General features: G+C 46.9%; 1 protein-coding gene across 2 annotated transcripts in view; it reads right to left on the bottom strand.

Annotated features, from left to right (window-relative positions):
- Nucleotides 1–12,721, bottom strand: part of LOC144138204 (uncharacterized) — a 28,827-nt gene that overhangs the window by 6,782 nt on the left and 9,324 nt on the right. For both annotated transcript variants that reach the window (XM_077670382.1, XM_077670383.1), the window contains exons 4-14: nucleotides 12,198–12,428; nucleotides 11,344–11,409; nucleotides 10,495–10,636; nucleotides 10,102–10,349; nucleotides 9,408–9,493; nucleotides 9,136–9,181; nucleotides 8,943–9,007; nucleotides 6,821–6,882; nucleotides 5,101–5,160; nucleotides 3,314–3,562; nucleotides 1,713–1,951 (exon numbers count right to left, since the gene is read on the bottom strand). In XM_077670382.1, the coding sequence (XP_077526508.1) occupies nucleotides 1,713–1,951; nucleotides 3,314–3,562; nucleotides 5,101–5,160; nucleotides 6,821–6,882; nucleotides 8,943–9,007; nucleotides 9,136–9,181; nucleotides 9,408–9,493; nucleotides 10,102–10,349; nucleotides 10,495–10,636; nucleotides 11,344–11,409; nucleotides 12,198–12,428 (1,494 nt within the window). The remainder of the gene's footprint in view (nucleotides 1–1,712; nucleotides 1,952–3,313; nucleotides 3,563–5,100; nucleotides 5,161–6,820; nucleotides 6,883–8,942; nucleotides 9,008–9,135; nucleotides 9,182–9,407; nucleotides 9,494–10,101; nucleotides 10,350–10,494; nucleotides 10,637–11,343; nucleotides 11,410–12,197; nucleotides 12,429–12,721) is intronic.

Genomic DNA, 12,721 nt, shown 5'->3' with positions numbered 1-12,721 from the left:
TGAAATCTACACTGTCAGCGGTCGCACACAAGACTGCAATGGTGCCATATTTATTCGAATATAAGGAGAGGTTTTTTTTCCAAAATCCGTAGTCTCAAAGTCATACCCCACCTTATATGTGAATCTCTCTCATATTATACATATATATATATATATTATTTGGCAATTTTTTTTGACGCTCCAAACTGCCCCCTCGCCTTATAATCGAACAGATATGGTATGTTCAGAAATTGCTCTGCCATTTACAGGGGTGAGACAGCCCAAAGAGATTTGGGAGCAGTTTTCGGAGCAGCAAAATTTCGATTTTGGAGCAGAAGAAGCTTGATTTGGAGCAGGTAGGGACATGTAATACATCGTCATGTGAGCTTAAAAAATCACAATTTCAGCAATTTGAAGGGTCAAGTACACATTCCAATCAGTTTTGAATACACGTACACTGAAACAGCCTTACGCGAAATAATTTTTAAAGAGTATCACAAAGTTCTAACTGCACTACCCTTTTCCTAACTGGTGAGATTGTGCTGTGGCTGTACGCAACACTGACAACAAAACTGCCGTTAACATTATCAAATTTAAGGGCTCTGCAATTGTGGAGTGTTTTTTTACCGTTTCAATGCTAAAATTATTATTTTTGTAATTCCAGGCTGCATTGTACGAACGAGTGTAGTCACGGCAACAGTTGAGCAACTTCGAGCTAACGGTCGAATGCCTACCTGTTGCAGTCCGTGTGGCGCACGTCCACCCGGTGATCATTTAAGTAGCGTTACTGTTTAGCCACCTAGTTTTGGGCATTAAATTTCACTTCACATACATCAAGTGTTATTAGTCGCGTGCTATGGCAACCATGCAGTCCTGCAGCTATTGGGCGCTGCCTGGACAGGTCGCGGCGCCGCAGCGCCGCCCGCAACTTTCGTGCCGACCGTTCCCTCCCGGGCCTAGGCTCGCGATCGCGCTTCCAAGCATAGCAACACCTCAGCATTTTATAACACCACAACGAGCCAAAAAGTTCAATTCACGAACCCGTTTATAGACGCACGCACCGCGTTTCGCACTCAAGCACAAACCACGCCGAAGTCGTAGGCCCCACATTTCAAAACTTTTTTTACGAGCCACAATTGATAGAATGAATAGACTGGAACCCAGCTGATAGCGTAAAATAAACCAGGGAAAATATCGGCGATGCGCAGTGAGCGCGTGAAGTAGGCAGTAGCAGGCAGATCAGGCGGCGGCCATGTTTGTAGCCACAGCGATGCCTAATCGGAAAGGCCGTTTCAGCGAACCCGGACAGAAAGCCCATCGCGTTTTAGAAAGTATCGTTTGCTTCATTTCTTCAGTCTTTCTATTTTTGCCATTTCTGTGTTTGCAATTGACCACCAATAAAAGCGGTCACTGGGATGCGGGAGGCTTTCGTCCCCACCGGAACTGACATGAGCATCAAAATCCGTGCCTTTCAGGCTCTTTTGGAGCAGTTTGGCGCAATTTTCGCTATTTTCATGCTTTTGGAGCAGCTTGGCGCAGGAAAATGGAATTGTATCAAAAAGGCGCAATATGCGCAGCTGTCTCACCCCTGCATTTACCAAAGCCTCCCGCGAAGCAACCCAACGCCTCCTCCATTCCACATTTTCAACACCCGACGAGTCACACGCTTCCACTCCGAAGACACAAGACGGCACAATCCGAATCCACGGACCGGCCAGGTTCACAAGCCCCACCTGAGGTCGGCTGTAGCCATTCTGCATGGGCCTGCCGCCACCGAATCCATTTGGTTGGGGTCCGGGACCCCCGCGGTAGCCGCCTGGTCCACCCCGCATCTGTGGTGGTCCTCCACCCATGTTGCCGCCACCGTAGCCACCCCGGTTGTTGTTCCCGTAGCCACCACTGCGCTGCTTGTTGTCGCTGTTGTCGTTCTGAAGGCTCCCAAGGGGCTGGCCGGGAATGCGGAACCGACGAACTGCAGACGCAAGTACCAAAGTGTTAAACGTTCCAGCAGCAGCTTGTTCCCTACAATAAAATCTAGGTCATCATCACCAGCCTATCTACACCCACTGCAGGGCAAAGGCCTCTCCCGTTAATCTCCAATTACCCCGGTCCTGTGCTAACTGCGACCAATTTATCCTCGCAAACTTCTTGATCTCATCTGCCTATCTAACTTGCTGCCGCCCGCTGCAATGCTTACCTTCTCTAGGGATCCCCTCTGTTACCCTTAATGACCAACGGTTATCTTGCCTTCGCATTTCATTCCATGCCCACGTCCATTTCGTCTTCTTAATTTCTACTAATATGTCCTTAACACGCGTTGGTTCTCTGACCCACTCCGCTCTCTTCTTGTCCCTTCTTAAAGTTAGACCTATCATTTTCCGCTACATTGCCCTCTGAGTCGATCAACCCTATTAGTGAGCCTCCAAGTTTCTGCCCCGTAGGTGAGTACCGGTAAGATGCAGCTGTCATACACTTTCTTCTTCAGGGACAATGGTAGGCTGCCATTCATTACCTGAGAATGTCTGCCGTATGGCACTCCACCCCATTCATATCCTTCTAATTATCTCTGCCTCATGGTTGGGATCCGGGGTCACAACTTGGCTTAAGTAGATATATTCGCTTACCACTTCCACTGCCTCTAGGTACAGTCCCCAAGCAACTGTCAAGTGCGTCTGCACAACTTTAGTGTGCTGCTGAGAATGGAAGCAGGAAGCAATAACTACCAGGAAAACGACAGTTACTATGACTAAGATGCTAAATGAATGCCCATGTTAGGCCTATATTTTAGCTAGGCTTAATTAAGGGGGGGACAATGGTCTTAAAACAACCTCTTAATTTTCAAGTAAACTTTGTGAAACTTGTCAGTCTTGCTGCTTTTCTCCCACTGATTTCAAATAGTCCATCATTTTTTCAGTTAGTCAATTAGTTCCCGTGATTATTAGAGATAATTATTCATGTTTGGTGGAACAATACACAAAACAGTGTCGGTCATAAAACTGATCTTTGTATTTTCCAGTACTATGAACCCTGGCGAATGCAATAATCAAAGCAGTTTTCTGATGCACCACTTGGAACAAATTTTACAGCAAATGGTTCCCTGCCACTGGTGCCAGCAAAGTTTAATGAGCTTTAAAATTAGTTCCAAGTTTACATTTGGCTGTGGGTATGCAAGACTACTGTGCAGCTCCTGTTTCACTTTGGCCGGGTGGCTGAATCGAGTCACGGACAGACATGCATACAGACAGACCAATATTTCTGCGTTTAAGTAGCCCAAGAAAGACTTATCGTCCTTAAAACTCAACGCACGCACGCTAACTGTTGGTGCGCAACTCACTGTTCCGGCCGCCGCTGAAGTTTCCGCTGCGTGCCAGGCTGGCCATCTCGTAGAGCTTGGGGTTGACAGCCTGGTTGGCCTCCTTGAGCACAGCGATGAGCTCCCTCGCCTGCTTCATGTTGTTGGGCGTGAAGAAGGTGTAGGCCGTGCCCGTCTTGTTGGAACGCGCCGTGCGCCCGATCCGGTGGATGTAGTCCTCCGAGCAGTGCGGGTAGTCGTAGTTGATCACAAAGCGGATGTCGTCCACATCTGCACGACCGTTGGAATAATTGGGGGTACGGTAAGTGGACCGAGTGAGACTCTGGATTAGTGTGCATTACAGATGACGAAAGCTGAAACCCAAAGCCTAGCTAGCTCACGAGGAAACCTTGTTTCGATACAGCTGTAATGTAGTGGCCAGTGGTTATAAGAAAGCTACAGTTGGAACCCAAGTACCGTCACTTCGTGATGCATGACTTCCACCAATAACTTTGAGGGAAAAGATTTGGAGCAGCATACACGAATGGCAGAGAGCGCTTTCTCTTCTACAGCCCATTACCAATTAGCTAAGGCTTTAATTAAAATACTGCACACAATACACCAGACAAGTCACATAATATATTAGAATGTGTTAAACTACACAATGCAGTTCCCAAACTTCGGTGTCCCGTTAGAGTAACTAAACTCTAAGTTTAAAAATCTGACACTCGCATTCAGGCTTTATGCTTCAGCTTCCATCAATGACAGATTTTACAAAATAAATGTCAATAGTTATTGCCGTTAAACCTTATATAACATAGCAAGCATTAATCATCTAAAGAGTAACCTCTGGTATTCTGCAAGGTTTAGTACTAAGCCCACCGCTGTTTATCGCCATTAAGAGCCCAACCTTGCACCATTTTATCGCCTGCCGTGTGAGCAGCTGTCGCAGCAATCAACCTCGCAACACAAAACAGGCACACTCAACCCTGCCCAGGCTCGCGATGTCAAAGCGCGAGAGACCACGGGCATCCACCACGCCTCCATGTAGGAAAAACGTTTGGGCCGGCAGCCTCCCCTCTCGTTCTTCTCCACCGTCCTCCTTTCTTCTTCTCCACCTCCTCCCTCACACATGCACCACCTTGGGTCCTCGCCACTGTCCACAGCATCGCAGACACACCCACAAGAGAGGCGAAACAAGTCCAAAGCAAGGCTGCCGCTGCGCGCACTGAAAATTGCAGTGGTCGGTTAACAGGACAGCAAGAAAAGCTTAACGGTCGCTGGTCAGTGTCTCGGAATATGAAGCCACACCCAGCTTAAAACCCAACGAAGACCGTTTGTTTATTAAACTTGTTCTAATCTCATGGTGCGACACCACGGGTTCATTGCCTGGGTATTTTTGGAAGCTATTTTGAGTGAGAACAATGCAAAATATTTGAATGAGAGGAAACAGAAAAATTAACAAAGCAAAATTTTCTAAGAAGTAACCAAAACATTATTCTGACCCAAGGTTTCAGTTAACCGCAACTCCTTTTAGAACTGTTGTGCTATCAATCCACTGTTAGAAGAAAGAGCTCTGACCAAAAACAAATAGTGCTAGTTTCTGTTAAAATCTGTGCTAGTTTTGAACATTCGCGACAATCAGTAACTGCTGCTGCTGCCTGAAAACACCTGGTTAGGCAGCTCGTGCTCCAATTTAAGAAACTAAAAGAGCAAAGTTTGCAGTGCGAAGCACCGCACCAAAGAACAAAGCAAACACACACAATACACCAAACCATGCTGGAAAACACAAGACAAAAAGCAAATCGGCACAGAAAGAAGTTCCTTACCAAGGCCGCGTGCAGCAACGTCTGTTGCTACCAGGATTGGTGAACGACCCGAACGGAACTCTGCACACACAGCATATGGCACAAGTCAAGCGCAGCCTTTCGCATCTCCTTCCTCACCATGTTGGCTAGATATCGATTCCGTTCAGGCAGCGACCAGCATATAAAAAGAACTGTTAGATGTTTGCCCGCACTTGAGTGATTTTAGGGTTTAACGCGCCCACGCAACGCAGGCGATAAGGCGCGACGTGGTGGAGGGCTCAGGATTAATTTTGACCACCTGGGGATCTTTAACGTGCGCCGAAATCTCGAACACAAACTTTTTCCTTTTCGCCTTGCCAGTACTTGGGTGAAACAACTTTCATTGTACCTCAAGATCTTGTCAAATAACATCAGCATAACACAAATTACACTTCACTCCTAAATTTGTCTTTTTTTCTTAAAACGCATTTATTGAAACGAGCAAGATTTGTTGCATGATCAAGGCTGTAGGCAACATATGTACAGGGCCATGCAAGACAATATGAAAGCGGGGCTAAAATTTCCTAAAACTACCAGATTAACGTTGCTGGAGGTTTCATTTCAGTATAGGCGGTTAGGATGCATCTTTTATGGAAGAGGGGGGGGGGGGGCACACAGCAAAGGCCAAGCATTATAGTATTTTATTTTGCCTCAATTTAGAATCATAGCCGTGGCCACAGCGAAGAGAGCAATGAGCAGGTTGGCCACTGAATTACACCCAAGAGCAGTTTTGACTAATTGAGAACGACGTGTTTTGCAACAAGGTGCGATAGCAAGTTCGCCGCTACACATGTCGCGTCGCAGGGGTGAGGCTTGTGACATCACAGCCTTCTAGTTTCAACTCGCAACCATCGATGACTACTCAGTGTCTGTGCCATCAAGCAGAATAGGCTTTTAAGTGCAGAGCACTTAGGGGCTTGTCTTGTCGTCGTAGCTCGCTGTAACGCTGATGTCAAGCGACTGCCGGAATCAGGTGGCGCAGCGAGATAACGGACCCAAGCAGAGCCCGGCGTACCCTTCATACGGCGTCCCACAGAGGCCTTGAAAGCCAAGCGAATTATGTAGTCATAAGCGTTCAAAACCCTTGAACCGCTGATGCTTGTCATACATCTCCCCATTGTTTAGCGCAAAGAAAACTGCAGGTACATTTGAGGCAAAATATACGTAACTAACCAACAGCGCCCGCGTTCATACAGTTAGGAACGCTCATTGGGTTGGTTTTTACAATCGTAAGCGAAAAAAAGTGGCAGTGCAATGCTGGCACGTGCAGGAGGAAAACCAAGCACAAAAAGAACAGAACTCCCGCAGGCGCAGTTTCAGGCAGACGGCACGCGACCACTACTAAGGCGGGAAATTTGAATTGCATTGGGTGGTAGCCGTGAGCGGATAACGGCGCTACAGTATGACGAATCACTGCTCTGCACTTCTGATAGCTTTCACGGTCAGTGGAACGGCTTTATTTTTTAAACTTGGCATTTAAGTTGGGAGTTAGAAAATTGCACAGAAACATGCTTAATAGAGTAATTTCAGGAAGTTCTTAGCCGACCTGTAGCGGGAAACTGCCCACTAGGCCGGCATTTACCCGTACCCCGACCATGTGACACCCGGTCGTACGACGCTTTCGCACAGTTCCTTGAAAGTCGTATTATTGGAGTACCACTGTACTAAAATCACTCAAGAGCCACCAGGGGACACTTCTTACCGTTGAGCACCCAGTCCCGCTCCGATTGAGACTTGTCCCCGTGAATGCAAATAGATGGCCACCTTCAGGGCAGAGGGGAAGAGAAGGGAAGAACATGGTTCGTACAGACTTCAAAAGAAAAAATTCAAGGGTTTTCAAGGACTTTCAAGGACCAGAAAACACATTTTCAAGGTCCCCATATAATGTTTTATCTGAGATTATCTATAGCTTTTTTCAACACAATGCAACAGTTTTTTTATTGCACAATACCTAAGCATATTAGTACGCATTTACATAGGTGCTAACGGGTTCAAAAATGCTCCCCCAGCTTCATTTTTTTATTCATGGCTGGTATTTAGAGGTTTTTTTTCTTTGTGTTTTGCTGAGGCTGTTTGATTTCTAAACTTAGTTAATGTTGCCTGCATCTCCTGCTTTGTCAGCAAGAGCATCAGCTGAAATTAAATCGAGCAAGTGTTGCTTCAAAGCAGGATGAACTAAGTACACGTCCACCATTTGCACGTAAAAGCAAACGTACCGTATTTATTCGAATCTAAGCCGATAGTTTTTTTGAAATACTGATATATCAAACTCCAGGGTCGGCTTAGATTCGAGGATTTTGAAATACGCGCCAATTTCCAAGTGAAGTAGCGCGCAGCTAGCGCCACCCAGAAAAGAAAGTATTGTAGCCATTACTAGACGAGCCAGTAGCCACTTAAGGGCCATAGGCCGCCATTTTGAATTGTGCGGACAGTGGCCTGCGTTATAGTGCCTGCTCCATGCCTGCGTGCGGTGTGGCGTTTGGTTTTGACAGCGCAAAAAGAAGCGGTGCCATTATAGTGCCGCTTTTAAAAGAAAAGTTGTTTTAGCCGCGGAGTTGTCGTCGAACGTTCAAGCCGGGCGGGACTTCGGCGTGGATGAAAAAAATGTCCGTCGTTGGAGGACGCAACGAGGTTGGCAATCACCGAACCACGAGAATGCCGTCACCATGAAATGGAGATGGCATTGGCTGACTTCGTTCAGACGCAGCGAGCAGCTGCCCTTCCCGTAACGACGGAAGTGCTCCAGGCAAAAGCAAGGGAGCTTTTAAGGGAACGAGGCTTATCGCGGGCACACTTAAAAGCCAGTCGGGGCTGGCTACAGAAATTCATGAAGCACTTCGGCTTTGGCCTCCGTCGTCGAACCTCAATCGTCCAAAAGTTGCCCGGTGATTTTCAAGAGAAACTGATTGAGTTCCAGCACCGCATCTTCCTGTTGAATAAACGTGTTTTCTTTTTGTGAACGCTGACCTCGCCTTTTTGTTCGGCCTACATTCGAGGTAAGTTTTTTTTTTTTTTCGCGCCTTCGGACTTTCGGGGGTCGGCTTAGAATCGGGGCCGGCCTACATTCGAATAAATACGGTAGATACAGCGTATGAGGCACAGCAAACATGCAATGAGCAAGCGTCCACAGACTAGATGAAAGATGCAAGATGGAGAACAGAAGCTGGCTTTCACTGGATTGTATCGCGATATAGATTGGATTGACAAGTGCCTGCTCCCAATGTTGCCTTGTAAATAATGAAAATCCACCAAACTTGTAATTTCACGCAATACACTGAAACATGATTGTTACAATGTTTCTTCACATTTGTTAACACCTAAAATCCATGACAAACACTTTAAATTCTTGTGGCCATTGATTCTCTCAGGAAAAATCAAGGGTTTTCAAGGACCATTTAAAAATTCCAGGACTTTCCAGGCCTTGAAATTGACACTTCTAAATTCAAGGGTTTTCAAGGTTTTTAAGGACCTGTGCAAACCCTGGAAGAAGGAAATCGGGAACTTTTCAAGAAAGACCATTCCCATTTAGGAAGAAAACAACCAGCGGTAAGTACCACACAACACTATAAGCGAAACAAGAAACGGCCACGTTACAAATGTAGTGGAGCAGCCGATTACTTTCTATAGTAGTAGGTTGGGACAATGAAGAATTACAAAAATTATTTCCTCTTTTAATTCATTACAGTCCCAAAGCAACACCTCGATACAGAACCCCTGATACGGAATGGCAGCAAAGGCTGCGGCCCATTTACAAATCGTAAGCCAACCTCAGTTCCATTGACAGTGGCTGAACAAGAAGAACCCAAGAAGTCCCGGCAGCTTACCCATTTCGCCTCATCCTGCGTGTCAGCTCGTCAACTTTTTTCTTAGTTTCGGCAAAGATCAGCGTCTGCACAGAGAGACACGAGGGTCCTCACTCAGCTGAGGCCACATTCCACAAAAAGTGTTAACAAATGTCGCAACACCGCTCTCAACACTCTTTAAGATTCAGTCCAGGGCAGCGGAGACTGCACTGACCTTGTTGTCTTGTTCGCTGATGATTTCCTTGTGAAGTTCCATCAGCCTGCACAAGATAGGGGACAACTAAACCCTTCCGCAATTGCCGAATGCAGCATGGCCGGTGGGACAAAGTGCGTTGCCGCGTACGACAGCTGCTGACGACTACCAGACATGCCCAGTATCCAAACTTGCACATGCCTGCTACGCTGCCATTTGCAATTGCTCAAGTACGCCTCCTTGACTACCGTGCTCTACGAGGAAGGCGACAAAACAACGGCAGGCACACTCACTTGTTTTCCTTGTCCGACTCTTGGCAGACGTCGACAATTTGGACGATGCGATGATTGGCGCAGAGCTGCAGTGCCCCAATATTCACCTGCACGTTTTAAAGGGGGGCAAGCTTTAGCATCGACAGGGAGTCAGAAAAGGAGGGCACCTGGGCTTGACTGCTTTGCTTACATTAGTATGGCGAGTGCAAGCGACCATTACTATCAAAGTTTCAAACAGCGTCGTGTTTCCAACTTTGTACAAGCATGCCAGGGTTGACATTTCACTACAGCCAAGTGTCCAAGGCGTTTCGCAACGCCGGTTATATGACAGCTGATGCAATTCTACAAAATTTTCAGGGATTGGCACAACTGTTGCAAGGCAGCATTTTCTGCACAACAAAACTATTTCTTTTTTTTTTTCCATGGAACAAAAATGGCCACACAGGGTGCTGTAAACATCAAAGCCAACTTAGAAGTTATCCTCAATTCTTGAAATTGGTGACTGCTTGCCAATGACTGGATGAACTTATGTGGCTATGTTCCATTAGGCCTTGCCCAATCCATCCCTGTCTCACGCTACTCTGTATCAACAGTAGGGCGCACTGAACCTAACACTTGGGTATCCATCAACTTTTCTGCAAACATCGTACATCACACAAGCAGTGCAATCTACACAACAAAACCTTCCCTAACGGACACAATGCCGGCTACTCACCTGGACATAGTCCTTGAGGAAGTCTTCGGCCAGTACGCGGACTTCCTTGGGCCACGTGGCGCTCCACATGAGGGTCTGGCAGTCCGGCCGGATCTGCTCCACAATCTTGCGGATCTGGGGCTCAAAGCCCATGTCGAGCATGCGGTCAGCTTCGTCCAGCACCAGGTACGTGCAACGCCGGAGGTTCACTTTCCCAGCCTCCAGGAAGTCGATCAGCCGACCGGGAGTGGCAATGCAGATCTCGACACCTGGCGTAGTACAAAAGCAATTAAGGTTCGGACTTGAATTAAACTTCTTTTGAAACCACAAATCACAAAACCTGCTGACTTAGCTAGTTGGTTTATGACTTCAAGAAAAACCATATTGTCACTACAAGGGAGAGGATGGACTCACCACGCTCCAAGTCCCGCAGCTGCGCGCCCTTGGGGGCCCCGCCAAAGACGCACGTGTTACGGATCCGGGAGGCTTTGCCAAAATCTGAGGCCACCTGCTGAATCTGCTGGGCCAGCTCGCGCGTGGGCGCAAGCACCAGTGCCTAGCATCGGAAGAAGAAAAAAGCGGTGGACCAAGTTCGCAGCCTTGGGGGCTACCTCTCTTTTTGCACGCCCGCACCACAATAGCACAGTCTATACATTAAAACACACACGCTATGTCCACTCTCTGTCGAAAAACTAACCTGCAATGCACGTTTAGAAAAAAAGACTCGCCGTTAACACTGCACAATTTTGAGCACTTTTGATGCAAGGTAGTCGAGAAAAGTATGGAACGTTGAACTAGCTAAAATTGATCTACCTTTCCTACAGTGCAGTAATGACTACTAGATGGCTACAGATGAATGGCAGTGCTGTTTTCACTGATTTCTCTACCTGTCGTAACACACTGTAGGAATTCTGAAAGCAGTTGAAATATTCTAGATGGTGATGTGCAACACGCTTGTAGTTTGTTACTCCATAAGGACAAGAGAAGACGCAAACAATTCCCACAAACATGACTGAGGTCAGAATTTAACCCCTCGATTCAATAACTCGAAAATACCGATGATCGTAGAACATTATTAACAATTTCATTCCACAACATTCAGCATGATTCAATTAGTCCTGAGTGCAGTGCAGTCTTTTAAGACCAGGCAAAATGTGAAGGCAACGGTGTATTGCAGTAAACTTTACTTAGACAAGCACCAGTTTTTTATAAAAGGGTAAACAAGCCCTAACTACCCCAGCAGTAACTGGACAGATGACTCACCACAGGTCCATCTCCCCGCTGAAGGTAGGGCTGGTGAGTGATGTGAACAATCGCCGGCAAAATGTACTGAAAGTGGAAGGAAAAACAGAGGTGAATTTGCGAGGGGATGAGACTTGCGCAGTTTTACAAAGAATCCACTTCAGACACAAATGCCCAAAGCCCATACAAACATGCAAAAAGGAAGAAAAAAAACAGGAAATTTATGTGTTTACCACATGGAGTAAGTGCTAAACCAGCTGTTGCATGGTTATACCAATAGGCTAGTATTAAACTGCTACTCATCAGTTCTCTCCTTCTCAAACTGTTGCTTTCAGTTTTGTTGCAAGCACGGAGAACAGATAGCCGGGAACCTAGGTCAGGAATCTCGGAAAAAGGATTAGGGGACAAACTCGCACAGGAGAGAAAAAAACTGGAGTTAGAAAGGATACGCATTGAAGGATCAACAGGAAGATTATGTCAAAAAGATAATGGCTACTGAAGAATATGGGTACAAGCTGTGGAACACAGAGGGATCGGCTGAGGGACAAGATAAGAAATTCGAGGTGGGAACAGTTCGGGGTGAGAAGGTCAAGAAAGAAGTATTTGTTCCCAAGAATTTGAGGGATAAAATGCAGCGAGAGAAGAATTTGAAAGGAAAACTGAGAACTGAAAGGAAAACTGAGTGAAAAATCTGAGGGAAAACCAGATGGAAAAATCTGAGGGAAAAGAATTTCGGGGAAAAGAATTTCAGGGAAAAGAATTTCAGGGAAAAGAATTTCAGGGAAAAGAATTCCAGGGAAAAGACCGAGCGAGAGTGTCTTAGGATGAAGCAGGAGAGGAGGTCAACCAGAGAAGCCTTCAGGGCCGACACTCACGGCCAGGGTCTTGCCCGAGCCGGTCTGGGCGATGCCGACCATGTCGCGGCCGCTGAGCGCGATGGGCCACCCCTGGGACTGGATGGCCGTGGGGGTCTTGTAGTTCTGGGCCTCGATCATGCGCATGCAGTAGTCCGGGAAGCAGCCCTCTTGGAAGGTCAGGATGGGTCGCGGGGGGTCGCGGCCCCTCAGGGTCATCTCATGCTGCTGCCTGTGCCGCTCTATATCCTCCTGCGATGGGAGGACAAAGAAAAAAAGGTTTAACTAATGCCAGCACCGAAGCATTCCCCCAGAGAAAATTTTCTAGCGCAAACAGATCTTCACAAAATATGATTCTTTAACAAGGACGTACAAAAGCTACAAAAGGTATCAAAGTACATAAGGTAAGTACCAGCCCTCTAGCATGCCACATTCACTACACCACTGGTTCTCAATCATGTGTGTGCCGGGAAACCTTTTAGGGCTTGCAAAAATCATGGCGGGCGCCACGATCAACTACGCTGACGCGTGTCATGCCTATACGC

Source organism: Haemaphysalis longicornis, unplaced genomic scaffold (assembly GCF_048455015.1).
Source record: "Haemaphysalis longicornis isolate Haplotype H1 unplaced genomic scaffold, Haemaphysalis longicornis Haplotype H1 scaffold_5, whole genome shotgun sequence".
Lineage (NCBI taxonomy): Eukaryota > Metazoa > Arthropoda > Arachnida > Ixodida > Ixodidae > Haemaphysalis > Haemaphysalis longicornis.
The sequence above is the reverse complement of the archived record's forward strand: the minus strand, read 5'-3'. Positions and strand labels throughout refer to the sequence as shown.